Source organism: Frieseomelitta varia, unplaced genomic scaffold (assembly GCF_011392965.1).
Source record: "Frieseomelitta varia isolate USP_RPSP 00005682 unplaced genomic scaffold, Fvar_1.2 scaffold_177, whole genome shotgun sequence".
In the NCBI taxonomy this organism is placed as follows: Eukaryota; Metazoa; Arthropoda; class Insecta; order Hymenoptera; family Apidae; genus Frieseomelitta; species Frieseomelitta varia.
Genome location: NW_025109494.1, coordinates 160,666 through 187,121, shown reverse-complemented (window position 1 = coordinate 187,121; position 26,456 = coordinate 160,666). Strand labels below are relative to the sequence as shown.

The following is a 26,456-nucleotide window of genomic DNA, read 5'->3' as shown; positions in this document are numbered from 1 at the left end:
TCTCTCTCTCTCTCTCTCTCTCTCTCTCTCTCTCTCTCTCTCTCTCTCTCTCTCTCTCTCTCTCTCTCTCTCTCTCTCTGCGAAATGGAATTATCTCCCGTCGTCGAGCGGGAAAACTCGCGCTTGTTCGACTATCGTCGTGTGTTGTCGCTTGTATCGCCGGAGCGTTCTCTTTCATCACCATCCCCGGCACATCGTGTTCCCGTCGTCGACGTCGACGTTGAGTGCTCGCCCCCCGACATCCAGCCGCATTATAACAGCCTAGCTGCCGGCTGACCTAAAATATGCCAAGTACACGTGGCCCTGTTAGGATTTCTAGCCTGCAGCCTGGTTGCTGCCACATCCCCTCTGCTCCCTGTTCGCTGGCAGAGCAGATCCGGCGCCCAAGTAAACGCGCCCGTTCCACGTTTCCCTCCCGCATAAACACGCGCGTCTCGTCCTCGTAAATTGGATGCTGGCTGATGCACGTTGATTGCTAATTGGTGTGTTTCGGTTTCTAAGTAAGTACGGAACGCTATCATCGAAGACGGTTCGAAGGGGCTTGTCATACCTCCCCAGCCCCCCTGTTGAATGAAGTTTCGCGCAGCGGGCTAGCAGCACGATATACACCGGGTGAGTCAGACTTGGATCTTAGGAAGTTCAGATATCGTCGTCTCTCGCGAGTCTTTTTTCTTTTTTTTTTTCTTTTGTTTTTTCTACGCGGGAGAAAACATACGTTATTAAGGAGAAAAGTCAACATAAATTGTAGAAAGATTTGTTTCGCGTATTTTCGCAAAAAAGGAATCAAGTATTCTTGGTAAGACTATCGAGTACTTTGCGTAGAGATGTAATATGAATAATGATAATAGAACAACGAATAGTTAAACAAGATGAATTACTTAAAGAATAATACGAATTAACAAATCAGACAAACTCTTTTAACTACACAATTGACACTTTTTAACAGTTTTCTTTCAACGTTCTCTCACGACTCTCACCACTCGGTTTTTCAACTCGCCACGACTCTGGTCTTTTTGAAAAAGAAAACATTCATATTTTATCATATTTCTATGATCAACAAACAGGCCATCTGCTATATTTAAACATAACTAAAATTATAACTACCGATTTATTATAATAATCGATACTACATTTGCAAATGTTGGGCTACCGTGTCGAGAGTAATTGGGAAAGAAACAGAATCGCGTGGGAAAAATATTATTAAACACTCGCGTGAGAGAATGGCGTGTTTTCGAAATTGTCGTTTTGAAAATTGTTTGAGAGGAGAATAATTTAGTATAATTAGTTGGTTCGCAAGTGAAAGCACGGAGGATATACGAAGACCAGTTTTTAACTATAGCGACTTTGACAACAGTAATAATTGTGATGTATTTGATTTTACTTTTCCACGATAAAAGATCAGCACAAGAGTCCGAAAATTATAAAACTGTGTAATTTAATACTACATCGTTATCGGTTGAAATCAAACTGTATATACTATCTTTAGAGAACTCTTTATACTATCATATTAGAGAACTCATAATTCAACAAATATTTTATTTGTAATTTTGTTTGAATTGATCACGTGGAAATATAAGTATAGGAGCAGAGTCTAAATACTATTGAAATATACTATTGACTCGCGTTCTTCTCTATTTTGCAAAATCAAAATTAAACTAGCGATATTTTTCGACATTTTTGCAGAATTGTTGATGAGTCGCATGAATCAAATGACGATTCTATTCAGCCTTCATGCGACCCCGATACTTATAAAAATACTAGTCACAGTCAGATAGCGCGATTCCCTAACACGTTTCTCGATATAATTCGATAATATTTCAGCTTGCGGATTTAGGTGACTCACCGTGTATGTAGAGACGATAGGAATTAGGGGAGAGCAAGAGTACCTAATTCTCTTTGGGTAATTTCGGATAGAGGAGACGCTTACGCTGTTTGAACGTTGTCACCGAGTTGTAATTCGAGATATAATCCGCTGTTACGCCTTCTTCGAGGAATTGCACAGTGAAGAAAGAATTAAACGCGGTGAATTTCGCGGCACGCGCGAGCAACGTGCGGGTACTTGGAATTTACGAGCTGAGCTGAACTCGGTTCGATTGCTCAGACTGAGTCGAGCGTTTGAATATTCCAAACTGTTCGAAATTAACGAGGTGTCGAACTACTTGAAAAACTCGTACGGCTAGAGTTCTCTAAACTAGGGGTTGCAGATAAATTTTGCAGCATGAAAACTTGTGAATTCGAGTCGAATATGTTCGAACAAATTCCCGACTTTTGAATATTCTTAGTTGTACTCGAATATTCGAATTACTCGATTATTTGGATGTTTATTATCAATACATTGCAGATTTTTACGTATTTGTCGAATATTTTAAAGTGCGAACTTGTACAAAATACACGTAATATATAAAACATTCAAAGGATATTTGTCACATGAACCGATTTTTTATTTGAAATCCTATTTCTCGAATTTCCATAAACATTATCAAATACCAACTTAACTGCAAAGAATAAGGAACGAAAAATAATTGAACAAGTGAAACTTGTTTGTTATTTAAGTCGAGGATGACAGTCTCAAAATTTTTTAAAGAATTGTATAATTAAAACGTTAAATGTTGTCGCAAGTAATAATTACACGTGATCGAAAATTTATTTCGTTGCCGATAACCATTATTGATGAAGGAAATTCTATTTCGGCCGTTTGTAATAGTTATCGATGAGAGGCATTTATTTCGGTAGCTCGCAACAGTTATCGGTAAAGGAAATTCTGTCTCGATTGCTCGTAACTTTTCGGATACTTATAATCGTCATTTGCAATGGAAAACATTTTACTAAAAAAAAAAAAAGAAAAAAAAGAGAGAGTTATAATTATAATATTAATAATATAATAATATCAATAATCATAATATTAATAATATAATAATATTAATATTAATAATATAATAATAATATTTTATTACTGTTTTCATTCCGGTTACAGCAATTATGGTCTCCTATAAAGCAAAAATGAGATGTTAGTTTAATACTTTTATTTTATTTAATACTTTTTATTTTACTAAAAAAAAAAGAAAGAGTTATAATTATAATATTAATAATATAATAATATCAATAATCATAATATTAATAATGTAATAATATTAATATTAATAATGTTAATAATATAATAATAATATTCTATTACTGTTTTCATTCCGGTTACAGCAATTATGGTCTCCTATAAAGCAAAAATGAGATGTTAGTTTAATACTTTTATTTTATTTAATACTTTTTATTTTACTAAAAAAAAAAGAAAGAGTTATAATTATAATATTAATAATATAATAATATCAATAATCATAATATTAATAATGTAATAATATTAATATTAATAATGTTAATAATATAATAATAATATTCTATTACTGTTTTCATTCCGGTTACAGCAATTATGGTCTCCTATAAAGCAAAAATATGAGATGTTAGTTTAATACTTTTATTTTATTTTCATATTTTCATGACTAATAAACACGTAAACGAATAATTCGAATAACTCGCAAATTTTCAAGCTACAGATTTATTTTCAGGTAATTCGAAATCCTGCGAAGTTTCGAAATTTGGAATCATTTTTTAATTAGCCTATTTACTTTTATCTATCCAAATGTAACATTTTCGTCGATTTCAATTAGCTCGGAAAATTCAGATGATCGCATTATTTGCCTTGAAATTCGAATTCTCAAATAAATCGATCGCGGTCGAGAGCTGCTAGGAGTTGTTGTCCCGCTGTTGAATAAGGTTTCGTGCATGGAGGAGCATGATACGTCTGTAATGATGGTAGCAGAAATTACGGAAGGGCAAGAGGAATGAGTGTCTTGTTGAGCTCGAAACGAGCTCGGCTAACTATGAGTAATTTCGAATACAAGGGACGCGACCATGTTGTCTGAACGTTGTCGTCGAGGTAGAGACATAATCCACTGTCCTCTTCTTCGTAGTTAAGAAAGATGGTTGCTGAAAAGATCTGTCAAATGCGAGTCGAGATATCGAAGAATCTTGAATTCTCGAATTTTTAAATTACACGTCTAATGAAAAATTGTTTAATACGAAAGTCGTATGGCTTCAAGGGAGGGAAAATATGGCGTGTGAATTGTTTGTGTGCGTCAAGGGGGTTTGGGATTTTCGAGAAAAAAAAAAACGGCGAGAAACTCGAAACGGCAGGTGTATCCAAGCATCTTCTCGAGGAGGGAACGAAATTCAAAGGATATCGCATTGGTTCTTAAATTTCGCGGGGGAAATAGAATTTTCCTTGGGCGGAAGAAGCGTTCCACGCGATGCGGCGGGAATTGCGTTTTCTGCGCGATACAATCCTCGCCAGTTGCCCGTAGGTATTTTCTCGAGCCAGTGAACGAAAATGGAGTGGCAGCCGCGAGGAAACAAACCGCCATTGTCACAGATCGCTGACCATTCCCGCGAAATCCACGATAATCTTTTTTACCCCGGCTCGCTGGCGAAACTAGCCGCCGTTCCCGGGGCCATTGCCTACACCCGGCTCGTTTGTCTTGCCTCGACGAACTGCTCGTTTCTGTATTCCCGGTATTCAATTCGGTTTTCAAGTGTTCATCGCGCCGTGTCTCGTATTGTTGGTCATATTGGCCAATCGTCGCGATTCCCGAGATAGTGTCCTCGGGGATTTTGAAAATCAAACGACGAACAAGTACAAGTCCTTTTTTTTTTTTTTTATTTTTCAAATATGCGTGCACAAATGCGTGTATAAATTTGCAGCGAAGAGCACAGGGGCACAAGAGATTATCGCTATGAAAAATTGCCAACTTTCTCTTTAAAATAATTGTTCGGCATCATGAATAGTTCTGAGTTGTCTATAGTGAGAAATACTACAATATTTTCGGTGATTGTTGTGAAATATCTTCACCGCCAAATGGACAAGCAAATAAATCACTGCTAAGTAAATTAGATATTTGTTCTAGATATTGAAATATTAATATAATATAATTAATATAAAAAGCATTTATAATAATATTATTTATATAGTATTATTATAATAATATATATAATTATTAATTAATATAATATTAATATAAAAAGCATTAATATTAATAATATTATTAATTATAATATTAATATAAAAAGCATTTCTCAATTTTTTAAATAAGTATCAATTTGACAGAACAGAGTCGTAATTCCGTACAAATTTTACAGATTTGCGATTATTTTTTCGTAAAATACAGACATACGTAAAGATTCGTTCTTTCTCTATTTCGTACAATATCATTTCTCTAACTATAATCGTTGGTCCTTCAAAATTTTTCTATTACCTCGTTCTTCTTTCTTTCTCTGTAAATCTTAATGTTAAAGGCAACAATAACTCGCGTTATGGTTGTTTCGATTGCACTCGCCACTGTACACGGACTATATTTTCCAGTTTTTTGATTTCGACGACATCGTTCGTTCCCAGATTAGATTCGGTCTGGCTGGCGCGGGGGGGAAATTTCGGCGGGACGCGGTTTTGCATTTTTCAATTCCGCGCTCCACGGTCGGCCGTGAAAAATTATGCGAATCGAGCGTTATTTCCATGAAACGGCGACACGCCGGCGAATAGAAATTTTCTCGGATCTCTATTGAATATTTAAAAAAATTGCAAACGAGCGTCCCGTCCCGCGGGTTATTGATGTACACTGTGTCGCTGGCTAGTCGTCGAAATGCATTGTGTCCGAAATTCAATGGACCGACACGTGAAATTGCAAAAAGTCCGATCGCGCGTACAACCAGCGATTGTTTCAATTACCGTGAATATTAACTCGTCCTCGTGTAACCTCCTGTAACCTGAAATAAAGAACTTTTTACGTATACATTACGCGAGTTGTACAAAACATCTCGAAATTTCATTAACGAATTTTGTAACGAAACACGACTATACTGGCAAAGTTTGAAACTGATTTCAGAATGTAATTACGAGATATTCACTGTGAATAAAAAATTGGTACAGTGTATAAATAGCTATTCTAATCGCATAATCTACGATCTCAGTGATCTCGGTAAGTATAAAGTTTTCGTTACACTTGTATGCTTCGAAATTAGTTTCTAAATACTGATTATCATCTAATAATGATTGAAATAACAAAAATGTAAATATTACATAATTATATTGTAAATGTGTTATTTTTATATTCTGTTGATCCAACCATGATTGGACGAGGGTTAAGTGTCTTGAAATTTTCGGTATACTTTTAGATTTGTTTCAAACTGGATCTATGATAGTCAAGTCTCGTCGTAGTGTTAATGAAATTTCAAATTTCGTATATTACATATAAGCATATTGTCCTTGCCTTGACAATAAATGTCACAGAATTAATGTTAAAATATCTTCTAAATTAATAATTTTTTGACATAAATGTCGAGCTGCATTAACTAATAGTAGGAAGAAACGTATCATTCCATTTTAAAGAAATGAAAGTGACTTTGAAATCTTCGAAATTCCTTTACTCACAAAGAAACCATATTACCATAGGTCCTTTTATGCTAAATAACTTTCGTTGAAAACATTCTTCCCTATCTCGAAAAGCAACTGAGATATTCAAGATGGACATAGCTATAATAGATACAATATTGTATAACAGTTTCTATATAATGTATAATTATACAGTTTGTACAGTTTAATATATACTTATATATTTATATAGTATGTATAATATATAGAAACTGTTGTACAATATTGTATCTATCTGTATTGAAATATATTTATATAGTATGTACAATATATAGAAACTGTTACACAATATTGTATCTATCTGTATTGAAATATAATATGTATAATATATAGAAACTGTTGTACAATATTGTATCTATCTGTATTGAAATATATTTATATAGTTTGTACAATATATAGAAACTGTTGTACAATATTGTATCTATCTGTACTGAAATATATTTATATAGTATGTACAATATATAGAAACTGTTACACAATATTGTATCTATCTGTATTGAAATATATTTATACAGTATGTACAATATGTAGAAACTGTTACACAATATTGTATCTATCTGTATTGAAATATATTTATATAGTATGTACAATATATAGAAACTGTTGTACAATATTGTATATATCTATATTGAAATATAGTATGTATAATATATAGAAACTGTTGTACAATATTGTATCTATCTGTATTGAAATATATTTATATAGTTTGTACAATATATAGAAACTGTTGTACAATATTGTATCTATCTGTACTGAAATATATTTATATAGTATGTACAATATATAGAAACTGTTACACAATATTGTATCTATCTGTATTGAAATATATTTATACAGTATGTACAATATATAGAAACTGTTACACAATATTGTATCTATCTGTATTGAAATATATTTATATAGTATATACAATATATAGAAACTTATACAATATTGTATCTATCTGTATTGAAATATATTTATATAGTATGTACAATATATAGAAAGTGTTATATAATATTGTTTCTATCGTCACATAGAAATTGTATAACAGTTTCTATATAATGTTTCTATATAACATTTTCGCGAGTAACTGCATCTCAAGACCCTCAAATATTGTGGAAATATCCCGCAATAAATTCTAAAACATCACATTCGATTATTCTCTCAAGATCACTGATCTAAGGATCGCCATCGAAAGATTTATTTCCTTCAATGATTCCCGTTTCCAAGTTAGGATGGGAGGAACCACTACGTGCTTCCTGGCATCGTTTACCGGGATTTACAACGACGTTGTTCCCACGAAGATGTACGAAGCCGATCGGAAGCGCACGTGTTACGATCGCCAGTCGTTAAATCCATCGGCAATCAAAAGAATCAGAACAGAATTTTTACTTCGTCCTTCCGTTCGAGACATAATCTTTAAATGTATTTGGAGGGACTTCGACGAGCATCGTGACAATTTATATCGTTTCTTTCGTTGCTCGCTTTTTCATTCATCTCCGACGATTAAATAATCGACGAATGATCGTACCTTGTGACAATTCTAATTAAAAGGAAGTGATTTTTGTCTCGAAATATTTTTCGCTCTCTTGTACAACGTAAATAGAACATAAGGTCGGGAAATGGTGGAATTTTAAATAAGCGAATTTCAATGGAAATCAGTTCAATTCTAGTTTTCCATATATCTCAAACAACAGCAATAGTATTATTTTATATCTAAAGAATTTCAATGTTATTAAATCAGGTGTGGTATTTCAGGTAAAGTATTATGAAAGAGGTGTAAGGAATTTTCTTTGTTTAGTTTAATCCTTTTTTTTTTACACTTTTGAATGATATATTATCATATGAGTCGTTATGGTTGAAATTGACAAGTCTCCAGTTGGTGTTCATTATAGAATTATCATTTATTTCTTCCTTTTTGGGAACAATATAATTCCCTAATTATCGTTTAAAATTTTTATCATTTTTTGAAATTAATTCTTACCTATCAGTTCATGGAACCTAAATAGAGATTTATATCGTTCCTCTTAAATGTCATAGCCAGTATTGAATATTTCAGATATTTTTACGTGTTATATGCACGAGCATATTTCTGTACCATTAGATTTCCTATAAATACGTAAAAACCCAGTCTAAGTTGCGAGCTAAAGTTAACCAGAGGAGCCAAACGAGAGAAAAATCGACGAACCATAATTCTACGCCATTCGATGAAGTTTCACGTATACTCCTTAGAACCTCTTCGGATGAACTGCGGCAGCTGCTCTAATAGAACGTAAATTTCCACCGTAAGGGATCGACAGTCTCCATTAATCTTACTACCACGTCCTCGGCGGGATCATCGAATTTATCGACTTGGTTCGATTTTAATTGGCTGGAATCGACCACGATTGCACGACGGACAAAAAACGTGGGCTGCGGAATATCACGTTGTACTACTGAAACTTATATCGATCCGCCGACCGTGCCCGTGTCCCAGTAGCGTACGATGTCGGAGGGGCGAAACCCGGTTAAATTAAAATTAAGGGGGCAGGACAGTTTGACGAGCCTAAAAATTATACATACTATATATATTATATAATTATTATAAACTTTGAAGGGCTAGTAAAACAAAAGTACACATTTGATCGACATGAGCTTTTGCGGTTCATTTCAACACATTATGAAAAAGCAACATTAAGAAAGAAAGAAAGAGGGCTCTCATTTAACTTTTGCATAATTTTTTTTTTACATTGCCTATCGGTGTGCATGAGTCCAGCCAAACAGGATTAGCTGCAACAAAAAGGTCAAAAGTAGCAATATTCTCTAGGGATTGACGATCCAACATTTTCATTTTTGTGAAAATTATGTAAATACCAGCTATTTGTTTTTGATGTATCGAATTTATGCCAGAAATTTCTACGCCTTTTGTTTATATTTTTCGAAATTGTTAAAAATTAAAAAATGTTCGATCGTTATTGCTAGTAAATGTTACACTAAAGATATGTACCAAGTTTCACGGTAATCGGTTGGGTAGATTCCGAGATATCTTGCTCTAAAAACCTAGTTTCGAAAGAAACGCGTTTCAGAATGTCATTTTTCATATTTATCCTTTACTTAATTTTTTTATTTATATATCGCGACTCACAGTTCACAACTAAATTGAATCCAGGAATCCCCTAATATTCGATTCACCAAAAGTAATATTTAAATCACACGATTTACACTCTATAATAAAGTTGTAAACAGTGATGCAAATTCAATTATTCTGTATTATACCTCAAAATACGTCGTTTTAAAGGCTGGTACCTTTTGTATCTTATTTCTAAGACTTCAAACTACTATTCAAAACAAAACAGAAAAATCGATTTTTTGAAAATTTCTTTAAATCGAATAATATGTACTTCGATGTCGACGCGTGCAGAATGAATATCGATGCACAAGCACGGTGTCACTCCGAAATATTCGTCGACTATTCGTAGCTTTCGTCCGAGATTAATTTATCAAACGACGAAATACGCGGAGGAAAAAAAGAGACGGTGTGTCTTTCTTTTAAATTTGTAAACACCGAAAATGGACTCTTTTAATTGCCAACGATTCTCGGGATAATGAGATTACGTAGCGGTGCCTGGGAGCGCGGCGAATGTAATATGCCGAGATTTAATTTCTCGTTTACGGGAAAGTGGCTCGCATTAAAAAGGGGATCGCGAGTCTCTTTCGTCGATAAATTTCTATCAGCGAGCGATATTATACTGGTACTACATTATATCGCGCCGTGTAATATTATCCCATTGCGTTTTGTAGTATTATATAATGTCTCGTGGTATTATTAGTAGTACATTGTTGCGTTGCATGAAAGGGGGCTTACCCGTTTTTAAAAAGGAAATCGCGATTTTCCTACGTAGACGAATCTTTATCTGCATCGCGCGCTATAGTACGTTGTATCGTGCCATAATGTCGTTCTATTATGTTTTATAGTTTCATGCGGAGAGCTGAGATTTAATTTTTCGTCAGAGAGAGTAATCTTTTTTTTTTTTTTAAGAAAATCGTAATGTATTTTTTTTGCCGAATATTATTATATAAATTATATTACAATATTACAATTATATTACAATATTACAATATTACAATATTACAATTATATTACAATATTATATAAATTATTTTACAATATTACAATATTACAATTATATTACAATATTATATAAATTATATTACAATATTACAATATTATACATTATAATATTACAATATTATTATATAAATTATATTAAAATATTACAATATTATACATTATAATATTACTATATTACAATATTATAACATTATAATATTACAATATTATACATTATAATATTACTATATTACAATATTATAACATTATAATATTACAATATTACAATTATATTTCAATATTACAATATTATACATTATAATATTACTCTATTACAATATTATTATATAAATTATATTATACAGTATTACTACTGCAATATTAGTTACAATATTGCACTCATATTGTCATATATATTACAATATTATTACATTTTATTATTTGGCGAGGTCTAATAAAAAAGGAAAGGAAAAATAAAGGAACTTAGAGTATAGTATTTAAATATTCTTTCAAGATATATACGTGGGTTCAAATAATGAATGAAGATATAAATAACAATTGTCTAAAGGTCAAGAAATTGTCAAATACCAATAATTAAAAATTATTTTACGTACTTACGGTGTGTAAAAGAATTTCTGACTTTCGTCGTGTACGCCATTGTGTTAGATAGTATATTTTAACAACGAACGCTGTTTATGACGATGAGAAAGTTCGTAATGAGGACAAAACTAAGTCCATCGGGACATCGTCCTGGAGATCTCCCTGGAGGAGGGAGAATGTACCATAAACGTAATGAAATACAAGGTTGGAAATGAGAATCTGACGATTTCTCGAAGTGAAATAAAGTTTCGTGTTTTTATTCTTTTGGTAAGTCCCTTACATCAATACATTTCTCAGGGTTTTCGTTGGTATTGGGATCCTTTTGCATTCATCTTTTCCTGTCGTTTGGCACAATACTTACGAAACGACATCCCGTCAGTGGCAAGGATGCATTGAGAAAGGGTGTGAATCTACACAGCGAAATAAGTAAAAATCGTTATACAAACTGCAAGTCTCGCGTATTTTAGTTTAGCGGATGATGAATGTTCAATGTATCTCTCCTGTGCCTCAACACACCGAGTTCCGTGCTCGCTTAAGAATATCAACTTTGAATCTCGCAAATGGTGCGCGTTATTCACCTCTGTGAAATGTGCGACAGATTTTGTACAAAGAAAAAGTGAAAGTTTAATAATATTATTTGTAAGCGTTGAGTGAGATTTAGAGCAAGTTTTGTAAAATAATTTTTATTTATTTTGTCGTGTAGACTCAACAGTTGTAGTATCGATAATTAAGGATTATCATGTGTTATAACTACATGTACTAGGTGTACATCGTGAATCATTAATTTTCATTCTAACGTGCACTGCCTTTGATAAATCCATTTCGACGTTGAAACAAGGAGGAAGACGTCTAAGCAAGGAACACCTGCCACGCTACTGGAAACATCTCAGCCTGCGGCTGAAGATTCAGCCCAAGAGTCACGCTCAATGGCAAACTGGATCTCAGAGTTTGAGGGAAGATGCACGTGGACATCCCTCTCGAGGCAACTAAGTCCCTCAACTTTGTTTTCTCCCCCAGATTCCAACGCGAAATATCGATCCTGCAATAAATCATCGCTACTTTGTTAATTTATCATACTCAGTTGTCCATCTCGTTTAACGCGAATTCTATGACAAATTGTTGTTGTTGTTTCGTTTGATTTTACTTTCATTCGTAACGGAAATGTCTTGGAAGCCTTGAGTTGTAATTAGTGATGAAACACTATATATTAGGAACAAATGGAGTAGCATAATGGATAAAAAGGACAATTTTCAAAATGTATGTGTAGTATTATTGTACACCGAAAGAAACGAAAAATGTTTTTCGACGCGATTAGATATCATCTTGTGATTCAAAATAATATATTTAACTTTTCTATAAACTATATAAACACGTTTGTTTTTTATTCACTGTACATTACAAATGTTGATATCTAAACAAATGACGTTGATATTATAAATATACTTGTGACAACTTGCTGAACTTTGCCGACACTTTTATGTCAGTGGTACTGTTCAGATCAAAATAATTCAAAAAAATTTCCAAGACAGTTGAGAGCTTCAAGTCTACGTAGATGAAACAGTGTCAAGTTTTAAATTTTATTTGAGATGATTCAAACGATAGCAGCATCGATATTCTGTATTGGTGCAATTGCGCTTTTTCCTTACCGACTCGGGGCGATTCAATGTGTCTCGGATCCCATCGCTGTTTGTCCCTCTCTGACAAGACGAAACGGTTGCTCGATAGGAGCCTCGCCCAGGAACCCGAGAGGCATTTCGATACCATTGTCCCCAATTACCCGTATGCGGCTATATATTTCTCGCCACCGAGCGAGTCGGGCCACCGCATCGCGCTTCATCGTTGATAAATAGTTGCCAGGGCTCTCGGTATATCCGATAGAACATCTTCTCGTATCCGAACCGTAGCTTCGTAAATCTCTCTTGTCGATCCGATCGGGCGAACGCTGGTTGCAGCACCAGCGACGAAGCCGAGTCGAAGGGCCATAGTTGGTGACGATCGGTGGGAGCCGAAATGGTGAACGGTACGGTCCTAATTCGCCATAAGCGTGGCTCGATACACCGAAAATTAGCGGCGAGCGGCATGGGTCGGGGGATTTAACCGCGCAAAATTGCTCGCAAACCGACCGGAAGTCGATGCTCCCGCGCGGCCGCTGCCGCGGCGCCTCCCAACGAGAACAATGCCGTCCGCAAGGTAATAATTCCATTGCCAGGGCACGAAACGCTGACGTTCTAAACGCACCGCGTCTCCGGTCTAGAATCTACGAGCAAGTCGGACCTTTGTTCCTCCGTTTCTCCCTCGGCGAAACGGAGGAGATGCATGTTGTTTTAAGTGGACCGACGGGTAATTACGAAGCTTCTAATTTCGCGAGGTGATCGCGAACCGTGTGAGGCGCAAGGATGCTCCTTGCGTTTTCAGCATTCGAGGAGAGACTCGTGCCTCGTCGTGAAACCGGTGGGAATCGATGATGCGACACGATAATACAGTACAGCGACGTATGATACAGCTTTCGGTACTCTTTCGCGTTGCAGTTACTTCGTAAAACATTTTCGAATAATTGAAACGTTCGCTTCTTTCTTTAATCTTTGACGTTGAGAATATTTTCTCAGTTTTCGGTATGTCGAAATATGATACAGGCAGGACAAATAATAAATTTATTACCACTTAGTAATTTCTATCCAGTGTTGTACCGTTGAATTCGATTGTATGCGGTTTGGTCACTCGTTATGGTCCGCGAATCTACAGTTACTAGAGCAAGAGGTTAATAAAAACTTTAATAAAAAATTGTAAAAATAATAAAGAATTATTACTCGTTACTCTTGCTAAAGAATTTATTTTCTCGTGACAACCAAGAAACTTTTGAAATAACCTCTGCGGCATCATGCTTTCATTCTGCAATATCATCGAAGATAACACATCTTGTAATTTTGCCTTTTTCTCAATGATCCGGCTAAGAGACAAAACGATATCATCGAAACTGATTCGTGGTTTGACAAACGAACTGGGACATCGAACGGATGGAAAACTCGCGTCGAAGAAATTCGATTGATCATGTGCTTTTCTTTTTTTCTTTCTTCGTAGACAGGATGTTGGTTCCTGCGAGTAGATACCGCACTGCGTAAATCTTCAAACTAGATGCCTCTTTTAAGCACAGTTGTCCATTCGATCGATATCGAACGCCCATAAAAAAAGAGAAAACTACATTGCTCTCCCCCTTAGTGGAGGACATTCAATTTTTCGCCAGCCCCTGCCACGGAATATTCTATTTGTTAGACCATGACAGCGTCTGCGCCATCGGATCGTCCGATCTATCTCATCCTTTCATTACGTATATCTGTCTGAGCCCTCAAAATAGAGCCTTCCCCCATTAGAGATACTCGCTAGAGGTGTACGCTCTTGTTCTTCGTGCCTTCGAGATTCTCGTTTCAGTCGCGCTATCGAAACTTCCAGTTGGAGTCGGCTAGAACGATTGTTTTCCTGAACATTTAATTCGTTTCGTAGCAAACGAGCGACGAATCGAAAGAAAAGATATGATCAGTGCGATAGAAATTGAATAGAAACTTTTATGGACGCAATTGAAGAAATAAACTATAGACAGACATACAGTACATAAACAGACAGAATGTATTGTTATTATTGTTATTACGCGTTGGACTTTATAATTTTATATAGTTCATATATCTCAAAATTTCAGGACCGATGTTACGTCTGTCATTCATATACATATATATATCTTTGAAGAAACGGAATACAGTATTTTGTAATTGTTACTATACCTCGAAACTTTGTAATTTCATATAGTTCCTACGTTTCAGAATTTTCTGACAAACAACCCGAAGCAAAAATTTCTATTCACGCAAGAAATAAACTAGAATATGTTAGACTTTATATTTTCAGACAGTTGATGTGTATTTCCGAATCTTAGGACAAGTGCTGTATCTGTTTTGTGGTAGAAATTAAAATTTTTATGAAAAAAATAATAATCATTATTATATAATTGATTTTTATAGCACAGAATTTCAAGATTCTTGCTTCGAAAGTGAAGTGAATTAAATAACAGTGTAAAGACACGAGTCTTTGAACTTCGAAAAGCTTCGAATCACGTCCTCGAACACACGCAACAGAGATTCGAGAAGCGACTCGAGGTGTATCTTGGATCCAATCGCTGTCCAAAGATCGCAATTTCACGTGCGAAACGTCCGGAATATCGATACTGTTTTAAAGAGAGAGGCGAGCATAGTCCGTATCAAAGGTAAATTATCGTATGACGGCGCTGCGCACGAAAGAGACCTACATTAACGCGCGGTAACCTGATTACAGGGACGAAACGTGGCACACACAGAGAGAGAGAGAGAGAGAGAGAGAGAGAGAGAGAGAGAGAGAGAGAGGGTAGGAAACTTTATCCGATACTGTGCAAGTTTTGTTGCAAACAAAGCCCGCGCAATGATCAAGAGGTCCCGGTTTAAACGTCGTTGCAAATCCCCGCTTGCATGTGTCTTCAAAGCGGATTACAACCGGAATCGGCGGCGGTGCGAAACTATTCTACACGTCGGGCCGCGATTACGAATGAACAATGACGTTTTGGGCTGGTGGTAATCACTCGCGAAGTAACATAATGAGGTTAACCGCCGAGTTAATCGACTTTCGTCTCCGCGACGATTGTTTTCGTTTGTTAATCGCGATTCTCCATCCGTGTCTGATATGTCTAACTCTAACTCGTTTCTGTGCACGCGTGAATTGTTACAGTGTTACAGGATATTTTTTGTTGAGTGAATTTTAAATTCATCTTGTGTTTATATATATGTGTGTGTGTGTGTGTGTGTATTTTGTGTTTTCCATTTATGTTTGCGTTTTCATCTTCTCTGTTTGTATTTTGCATTCTGTTTGTGGTTTTACTTTCAGTTTATTTGGTTTGGAAAATGTGTTTTTATTTATTTATTTATTTATGGTCTTAAATGCATATCTTGCAAATATATTTCATTAGGAATATTATACTGATTGTCATTGCGAGCGAGTACGCGTCGATGGAAAGTACGTTTTTATCGTAAATATGCTTGAGAGGAGAAGAGAGCATATTTGAATTGCGTTGTTTGTCTGGTTAACAGAAATAGTTTCTAATTTCGTTCAAAAACTGTGTTACTTTCGTTTCGAGCGTGCGATATATATTACATTTGAACTTTATTTTTCTACTTGATCTTTAATTAATTCGTCGGCTAATTCTCGCAGAGAAATTCGTCTCCCGTTTGCTTTTATCCACCCCCCCATACCCGTTTCAACAAGAACTTTCGAACGTCAAACTTAACATTCAGTAAATAAACTTTCACAAGAATTTTTCACGTGGATTTAATTTAACGTTATCCAATTTTTCAAGTTTAAGAGATTACTCCAGCTAAAAAGTTCTGTGTGCACGATAGTTCAACGGAGTTTCTTCGGTCTGTCCAGTTGACAGACGCAGCGAACAATTAAATTATTGACAGACTGACCGATACTGAACGTGAGAAAACAACGGAGGCCGAGTCGAGGGTGCAACGAGACGACACTTTGGTCGGCCGTATGTTTTTCAATAAAATGCGATAAAAAACCGAGCTCGCTATAACTGCAGCTTTATTTCTCGTTGCACGTGTGCAACCCCAATTCCCAGCAGCGTTCATTCATCCTTAAAGCTATCTGCTTCGAGGCACGCGCACCTGCCACCGCGTCTCCACCTCACCCCCCCCCCCCCAATATTAAGATTCAAACGCGATTTTCTGACTTTCAATATTATACTCGCTGGCTGCTACAGCCGCGCCTTTATCTCGTCCGCGAATTTATTGAACTGTCTACTTTGTTGCAACATCCGGGCTATTTCGTATTTCGTCGTCGTATCGCCGTTTTCCTTTGTTAAGAATGTTGGTCAATCTCAATGGAACGCAGAAGTTAGACTTGTTAATTTCAAATTTTTGCGATTGTTTAAATTAATTGCAGTTTATCTACGAAATGAATTTATTTTCAGAAATTTATTTGTCAGACAGATATAAATAATCGTGGATTTTAGGGGAAATGATGCTTTCTCTAAAGTTGTATAAATAGAGTATCTGAGTGATTGATCTAAGTAAGAATTATAAAACATATTCCTACAGTAATAATAATTTGATATAAACGACCAAAGTATATCTATGTGTCGATATACGATTGTTTTAGTCGTCGATTAATAATACGAGTTTAGCTGTACATGCATAAATAATTGGTCGCCTGATCCAGTTTCATTAAAAGCTCGATATTTTTGTTATTTTGTTGCAAAAATATCCAAATATTTATTACACGCGGTATTGCGCACGTCGTTGATCGCGTAAATATAAATTCATGCAAAAATAAACTACTCGTGAGTAAGTAAATTTTTAGAGTAACAAACAAACGGCGAATTTTCATGCATTTATGCATGATTGAGAAAAATATGAAAACGTCTACAGCTGAGTATAAGTTATCATAGCATTTCCTTAATGAAAGGAACTTCCTTCTCTCTACTTAAGTCCCATTTCAGATTTATACTCCTATTTTACGTCCACAAAAGTATAAAAATGCCTAGGAATCCGCAGCCTGATGATTCTTCTAACCCTTTGCCCTCGACAAACTTTTTTTCTTCGTATCGTACCAGCAACTTTGTAAATGAAATGACATAGCACCAGAAATAATTATTCAATTGGTACATTCAACACGAAATTTCGTTGATTATATATTTCCAACGTGTGACATCATTTTAAATTTTAAAGTGCATTGCAGGTTTGCTGAAACAAGCATAATACACAATCTCTGGAAGAACTATGTCCTCCATCATTTCTTGAACTTTCGTAAGAAGCAATGGGAATTTATTTATGTGTAATTAACGAATGTCAATTGACTCGGGGCGCTGTCTTCTGAAATTCTTTTTCTCTCCTTATAGTCGTTATTACAGCTTTCACTTTAGCTCAGATACTCTGTTCAGACATTATACTATTATACATCGCTTCGTACAACAGCAGATGTGTATTGTTCATTATAATTGTCAGAAAATTATAAAAAAAAGTCCGAGCTGTTGCCTAGATTTAACTACGATATATAAAGTCGAGTGCAAAGAGCTGGAAGAACGAAGAACACGGAAAGAACGAAATTATCAATCAGGCTAACGCAACGTGCACGATCTTGATACTTTGATCAATTGCACGAACTGATGCGTTAAAACTGATAGCCCCGTTATATAAATCAACTTCAACGGTTCGAGATTGAGATCACTTTTAAAGTAAAGTGTTTATTACAATTATTATATATTTATTATTATTTATTATTTATTATTTAAAGTAAATTTATTATTTATTATTTATTATTTACAGTAAATTTATTATTTATTATTATTTATTATTTAAAGTAAAGTGTTTATTACAATTATTATATATTTATTATTATTATTATATTTATTATTTATTCCTTTATTACAAAGGAAATGTCAGTGAAAGGTGACAAGTGAAACCCAGTGCCCGCCTTCGCTAATTCGATAACGATTACGACCGAAGTTCGCACCTGGGTCGGAGCAGCGTTACGCGAAAACGTTAGGAAATCGCGAGTCGCGAGTCGGTGTTATTTCAGATTGGTCATAAAAAGCGACGAACGTCGACGCCGGTGAGGAAATTGCGCGCGTGGTGATCGGGCGGGGCGGGCTAATAATAATGTAGAACGGCCGAGTGAAAATAGCGCAACAAGTGCAATTGCAGCAACGACAGCTGCAGCTGCTGCAGCGGCCCGCCACGTATTATATTAGAAATCCGGCCGCATTATCCCACGGCCGAGTTTATTCCTCCAGAGCTCTATTACCGCGGTGTAGACTCTAGACTCCTGCCACCGTATAACGGTCTCCTGCTTACCTCTCATTGTTTATCTCGAGGATTTTCTTATCTGTTGTCTTCGATGCTGCTGGGAGGCTTCTTACGCTCTTTGCTCCCCTTTGCTGTCCCTTCGAATCGTGGTTCGTTACTAAAAAGAAGAAGAGATTTTTAGATTCATTGGAACGAGGTTACAGGTGCTCTGCATTATGTTTACCGCGGGTAATGTCTGCTCCGTGTCATCAGATATAAGAATTACAAAGAAGATAAGAATTATATTTATTAGTATATTTATAGACGCTCACTGGCTATCATTAAAAATAACTCGTACTGTGAAAATGTTCTCTCATTGTGAAAATCTATATGTAATATATCTATATATGTAATATATAATTATGTTATAACAATCGTATAATGAAGACTACTAAGCTGTTCTGTCGATTGAAAGTTTTATGAAGAAAAGAGTATCTGCATGGTACAAGCCATTATTTTTAATCAATAGTGATTAAATTAGTTCTTAAACCTTTCGTGTAGTATTATATTGTGTTATATTTGCTTTGTGTTTCATTCACAGTTAGTATCTAGTATATACTAGAGAATATACAGTACACTAAAGAATAGTATATATTTAAATCAAGACAAATTTATGAACTACAGTCGGTCGTGTAGACTTCAGTGATGTAGGTCCATCATTGGTCAGTCAGAGAGAATTTTCCACTCTGTGAGATGAAATAGTTACATCTACGACTACATAGTGTACGTACATCCTACTGTTTGATGATTAAATCAAATTACCATTATTATTATCAACATTACTACTGTTATTTTTTTTTTTTTTTTTTACTGTGACGAAGGTGTTCAAGGGTTCGATTGTTTCAGTTGAAGTATTTTTAATCGTCTTTTGAATTATCAAAAGACTTAGGAATCTTACAGAATTTCAATCTTGGTTTTCTCACACTAGTTGGATATTTATTGACCACTCCTTGATAAGAATCGGCATTTAAGAGGTATTTAAGGTTTCTTCCGTGCGAGTTCGCGACAGTAATCTATGCTGTATCTTTTTCTAAATGAATCGCTAGAATTTAGAACTGGATCTTATCGAAAGAGCGATGGAGAATGGAGATTTGGAGAAAGAAATATTCATGAGATAAATCTAGGAATCTACGAAAGAAACGATAAGGAAAGGAAAAAATTAGGTAGAATTTAGCAAATTTAGTTTTTCTTAAAGCACACAGAAAGGAAAAGAGTTAAATAACTTGTTGACTCGTATCAATATTAATATTAAAAACAATTCTATAATTAAATATTAAATGTTTTAAAAACATTACATTATTGTGTGTGTGTATCTCTATGTCTTGTACATTCCATTTTTTTTCACTACGGATCTTTTTGTACATTTTAAAGTACAAAATTTCACGAAATGCGAAGAGAAATACATAAAATGTTTTCTACAATTTGTACCAAAATCTCTAAAATCATTATTTTCAAAAATATGAGTTTACAAATCCAGTCGCGTCGTCTAGCACTCCGATAGAATTGTTTCTCTGAAATGACGAAACATTTCGTTTTACTCGACGAAGAGATCAAGAATTGGGTGATTGATTAACGCGAGGATACGCGATACAGAGAATTCCGTATCGAAACGGTCCCCTAACGAGGACGTACAAAAACAGAACATAAATCAGGATGGACATTAATTTTGTTTTCAGCGCCGATGGCAACTACGAGGTGACCATTATGACCAAGGCAATTTTGAACCATACGGGGAAGGTGGTGTGGAAACCGCCAGCGATCTATAAATCATTTTGCGAGATCAACGTGGAGTACTTCCCCTTTGACGAGCAGACTTGCTTCATGAAATTTGGTTCGTGGACTTACGACGGGTACACGGTGAGTAATATTGAGATTTAACCAACAATCCACGTTCGTTTCACACTCGATTAATCATCGTCCTAGTATTTGACCGAAAAACGTCGTATTATAATTTAGAATATACGTTGTGAGACAGTTTTTAATCGTAGGATTATGTTTAGACTTAGACCATGAATATTTGATAGGTCTTGTTTTGACCTTTGAATTTTTGTATATTTCAATCTCACTCTAGCGAGAATATACAAGAGAATTTCGTAATGTCCTAAAGAAGAGAAATTTTAGTATACTGCAATTGAAACTGAACAAAATTCTTCTGAAGTTCTTAAAAATTTTCCCGCCTTTTAAAAATTTGAATTTCACACGTATATAAGATAAGAATGAAAGTAAATAAGTGTAAAAGTAAAGTGTAAATTAAAAATTACTTGTGTTCAATATTAAAATCAATACAATGAAAATTATTTGATTGGATATTAAAATAAAATTTGTTAAAAAGAGTGATAGATTTTGATAAATTAAAAGAGGCTATATGGAACATTGTGAGATATTCTACATAAAGATATTTTATTATTTATTTTTATATATATATTTATTATTATATTTATTTCAGAAGAATAAAAATAGTTTATAAAAATTATACAATGGAAGAAAACAATTTCAAGATTGTGATTTGTATTTGATGTTTTCTTTCAATCATAATAGAGACTATGTAATCGTAGTAGATACTACATATCTTAAAAATTACATAATAATTCAAATTTGAAAACTAGTAAGACTAGAATTTAAATGTTCATTGATATAGTATTCAGTTTCGTGTCAGAAAAGTCCGAACAACAAGTCTCGTAAAAAATAGAGATGAGATGAAACAGAGATAAGTGAGAAACATAATTCTGAAGAGAAATATGATAATTTCGAAGTTTAATGCTAGTATTTTACATGAATTTTACAACGGAGGGCTCGTTTCAATCAAGATAAACGAATTTATATCGTGCGATACATGGACGCTTGTAATGGTCACGTTGCCTTTGAATCTTTCTTCCGCGGGCGTTTTAGTCGCGTTGATCTTTGACGTGCGTTTGTTACGGGCGGTATTCGCGAAAATCAAATAACTGAAATTCTCTCGCAACGCAGTCGTTTCCCCCTTTACGCGAAACATTCTCCAAGCACGTTGTTACGCGTACAGTATCAAAACTAAGGACACAAAGCTGCTTGTAAAACTTTATGCTAAATAAAACCGCCGCTTTTTTTCTTTCATTTCTTCGTGTGTCGAAGTGTGATAAAATCGATTATCGAAGTAATAACTTAATTTTATTCTCTCAGGCTGTGCAGTCATGCAGTATCATTCACGTGATGCTCGTGACGCAGTATATCAGGCAAACAAAATCATTTTATAATTTTCTAAAATTTTTTGTAATTTTGTAAAATAATCATATATATGATTTGACACGAAGTAATGTCAAACGAGCAGAATATTTTCTATTATATTATTAATATTTTACTCTATTGCATTATTATTTTCTATATTATTTTTTATTATTATTATTATTTTAATTGTTATCTATATTACTTTTATTCTATTACATTATTATTTTCTATATTATTTATTATTATTATTATTATTTTAATTATTACCTACATTATTTTTATTCTATTACATTATTATTTTCTATATTATTTATTATTATTATTATTGCAATTATTATCTATATCATTTTTATTCTATTACATTATCATTTTCTATATTATTTATTATTATTATTATTATTTTAATTATCATCTCTATCATTTTTATTCTATCATATTATTATTTTCTATATTATTCTTTATTATTGTTAATACTTTCCATTATATTATACATTATATATTTGAAATTTGAGAAGAATTTCGCGTGCTTTTGTCAAGTCAGTTTTCCACCGAGGGGAACAAGACGGACCGGCAGAGATTGGCGAACGTTCGAGAATATAATTTACCTCGGGGAGGGAATGGCTCGGACATTCTCCGGATTCGTACGTGAAATAGTAACGAGTACGTTGGAACGAGAGTAACGTTGGAAAAATTGTTAAGACGTTCCTCTGCGACGAGAGAGACGTTGAACGAGAGATCGGGGGAACGAAGTAAAGAAATTTCCTTACGTCGGTGGACAAGGCGGCGCTGAAAAGGGCAGAGAATCGAGAAAGAAAGAAACGGGGCTGTGGACTCTCTGAATCGCGTTACAATGCGACCGAAGATATGCAAGAACGCATCAATGGAACGCCGACCGAGTTCTCCTTAGAACGCGAGCACTCCGAGCGATGTCGAACGTGCAGCTTCCCTCTGTCCGATGGATTTATTACATTTATAATATCCCCGTTTTCTTCTTCCCTCGTTGCTTCGTTTCGACGCCAGGATCGTTTTTATTGGAACTTTTAGCAACCGTTGGCCGACATTCTCTTTCCCTCTCTTGAATCAGAATAACTCGTGACACAAACATACACAGTACGTATATGGCGAACACACATACTGACTACTATACGCATTGAATATACAAATTGAACACACGCGCGCTGAGACACGTGTACACACGAGGTATAGTGAAATCTCGTCACAGCCTGTGTTAATCCAATCTCGGCGAATTTTTCATTCCAAGTACGACAAAGTCGCGGATCTAGCTCTTGGAGGGAAAATTCCCTTTCGCGAGGTAACTTTGAAATGGATGTGAGAAAAATCGGCGAAATATTTCGTAGAGTAGTACGAATTTGTAGAATTTCAAGAGAAAAAAGAGCCTCGCTCTGTAACAAAAAAAAAAGGGCCTTTGAAAGAACGAAGTTCAAAAGGTAGAGGGCTTCATCCTTTTGAAATTTAAAGTTTCACACTCCTTTTCAACGCTTGAAGATCGATAACCGATCCTCTAATTTTAAAGAGTAGTCGCGAATAAATTAAATCTCTAACAGTCAATCCTAAACTCCTACTTAAAACAAAAAAAAAAAAAAAAAAATATAGAAACGTTTTGTAATCTCGCGATAACGACGTGGAAGAGCTTTGAATTTCCAGAGTGAACCGACCAGAGATCACACACAGAACCGATGATATTTTGATATTCCTCGGGGAGTTTGATTGCATTAGGGGCTCGGTCATATTTCGACTCGGGTCCGGTTGCGGTCCAATGAAGTATCCCTTAAGAGACCGATCCAGTTATAAATCCGGTCACGTTCAGCTTTTGCCTCGGTTTCTTTCGCCGATAAAAAATTCTCCGACGAGCAACCATATATCCACTCACATTTTTCATCCCTCCGTCTGACCCGTGTCGACTCTTTGAAACGCACGTACGCAAGGAGAGTTCGATGTTTAGGGAAAGGCAGAATCTTGTACCGGAACGAAAACTGAATTCTGTCAGATTTTTTTTTTTTTTTTCTTTTTCGTAGCCTGACGTTTCATCGGACACTCTGATAAGGGATCATCGTCGAAACCGAACTTGCCAAATTGGCTGAAACTTGACGCGTTTGTAGGATTGTTTCGAGAATAACGAGAATTTTTAAAATTTCATAATAACAATATAATAAAATATAGCAAATATTATAAATATTAATATAGTACTATAGTAATATTATTAAATATTAATATAGTAATTAGTAAAGTAAAATTTTATAAAATGGCATGTGCTAATGAATTTAATGATCGATCATCATAGAAAACTTTCTATACTCACCTTTAATTAAAGTGTTGATGTTCAAGTAGATTCAGCGAATAAATAAAATGGCGTAAAGGAAACTCTAGAAGTAGAAAGAAGACCTGTTTCAAAATTTTGTTAATTTTGTTTATAGCATTTAATGTTACGTTTAGTTTTGGCTATTAAATTTTCATTCGAGTTATCTTTCACTACATTTTATATTTTGAGTGTCAAAGACGAAAAAGTGGAAATCACTTCACAAATACATCATGTTCCATCCAACATTCATCGAGTTCAGCTTCGCGACGTATCCTTGTGAATTTTTCATTTATCCTTCGCTTTCCTTTTCGAGTTATTTCGTACTTTTATCTATACCTTTTTCAATGCATTTGCTGTTGTTCATTCGTGCTCGAAATTCCTTGTTATTAAGCAAGAACAATCAAATTCGATCTTTTCTTGACCTGACAATTATTTATGCAGTGTGTATATCGGAACACTTTCGCCAAGATTAAACAGAGACACCGATTTCGAACTCGCCGATCGGATCTCGCCAAATCCGGAAGCTCCAATCTACCCAAGCGTTCTCTCCTTCTCCTCCTCGCTTCAAGTCGAGCCGATACAAATTCATCGCGTGGAATATAGATGAACCGGAAAGATGGGACCGCGTGAGTCATAGAATTCCTGTTGGACCTCGTTCCTCGTTTGCACCGGGAGAAAACGTTGCGCGGCAGTGAACTTTTCACGTCGCGTCTAAACTATTTATTACGTTAGAAGTTACGCTGACAGTTCTACTCCCCGGTGGTTCTCCTTTCTTTCCGTTCCGAGCCACCAGTCGCGAATCCTCCCGAGCCACCTTCGAAGCGGAGGATCCTCGAAGCGATTCGAATGCTTCCTGTATTTCGCTGCTGTTCGAATAATTCATACTGCTGCAGAACCACCGCAAATCTTCGATGAATTACTTAACCGTAGGCGTTGCTCGGCCGTTTCTTTCCTCGAGCTCGCACGCGGCGGGAATTGTTTGCTCGTTGCTCGTTGAAATTTCATCGTAGCGATCGCAAACATTGTCCGGAATATAAATTTATTTTATATATATATATATATAAATAAAATTTTATGAAAAAAGTATGTTTTAGTAATAATTAAAAATTAATAATGTTACTTATAGTTTAAAGTAATGAAAATGAATTTTTTTAAAAATAAATGAGGAAAATTTATTTTGTATCTTTTGTATCAGGGTTAATTAATTTATTTTAATAATTATCTCGAAAGTAAATGATCTAAATATATATATATATAAATAAAATTTTATGAAAAACATATGTTTTAGTAATAATTAAAAATTAATAATGTTACTTATAATTTAAAGCAATGAAAATTAATTTTTTTTTAAAATAAATAAGTAAAATTTAGTTTGTACCTTTTGTATCAGGATCAATTAATCAATTTTAATAATTTTAATTATCTCGAAATTAAATGATCTAAATATATATATTTTTTTAAATAAAACAGATAAATTATTATATATATATATTTAGAAATTAAATGTTTTTCGTATTTATTAATATCTAGATTTTTTTAAATAAATTTAATTTATATATAATAATAATAATCAATCAATTATTATTATTTAAGTTGATAAATGAAGGGAAAAGATCACAAGAAAAAAAAAAGAAAGCACAGAATCAATTCTTTCGACAAGATCTTTGATACTTTATAACGTGTCAACATGTAATATGCTTCATAAAGCAGGATATTTCCAAATTTTAATATAATTTAATATTATAAATTTATTTTCTTATTTTAACATTATGATTATTTTACGACAACATAAATAAAAAGATATTTCTTTCTCCTCTTACTCCTGTTACACTGTGCAACGATGTGATACAAGAAAATTCATGCGAGAAGAGTTCATCATCATCAGCACTCCGCGACTCGCGTTTATCTCTTCCAAACGATCGACCGTCT

The 26,456-nt window shown here is 34.6% G+C and overlaps 1 protein-coding gene across 1 annotated transcript in view; it reads left to right on the top strand.

Annotated features, from left to right (window-relative positions):
• The window catches only part of LOC122538788 (acetylcholine receptor subunit alpha-like 1), a 132,472-nt gene that overhangs the window by 71,619 nt on the left and 34,397 nt on the right, over positions 1 to 26,456 (top strand). Inside the window, exon 4 of the mRNA XM_043673156.1 lies at positions 20,683 to 20,863. Coding sequence (XP_043529091.1) covers positions 20,683 to 20,863 — 181 coding nt within the window. The remainder of the gene's footprint in view (positions 1 to 20,682; positions 20,864 to 26,456) is intronic.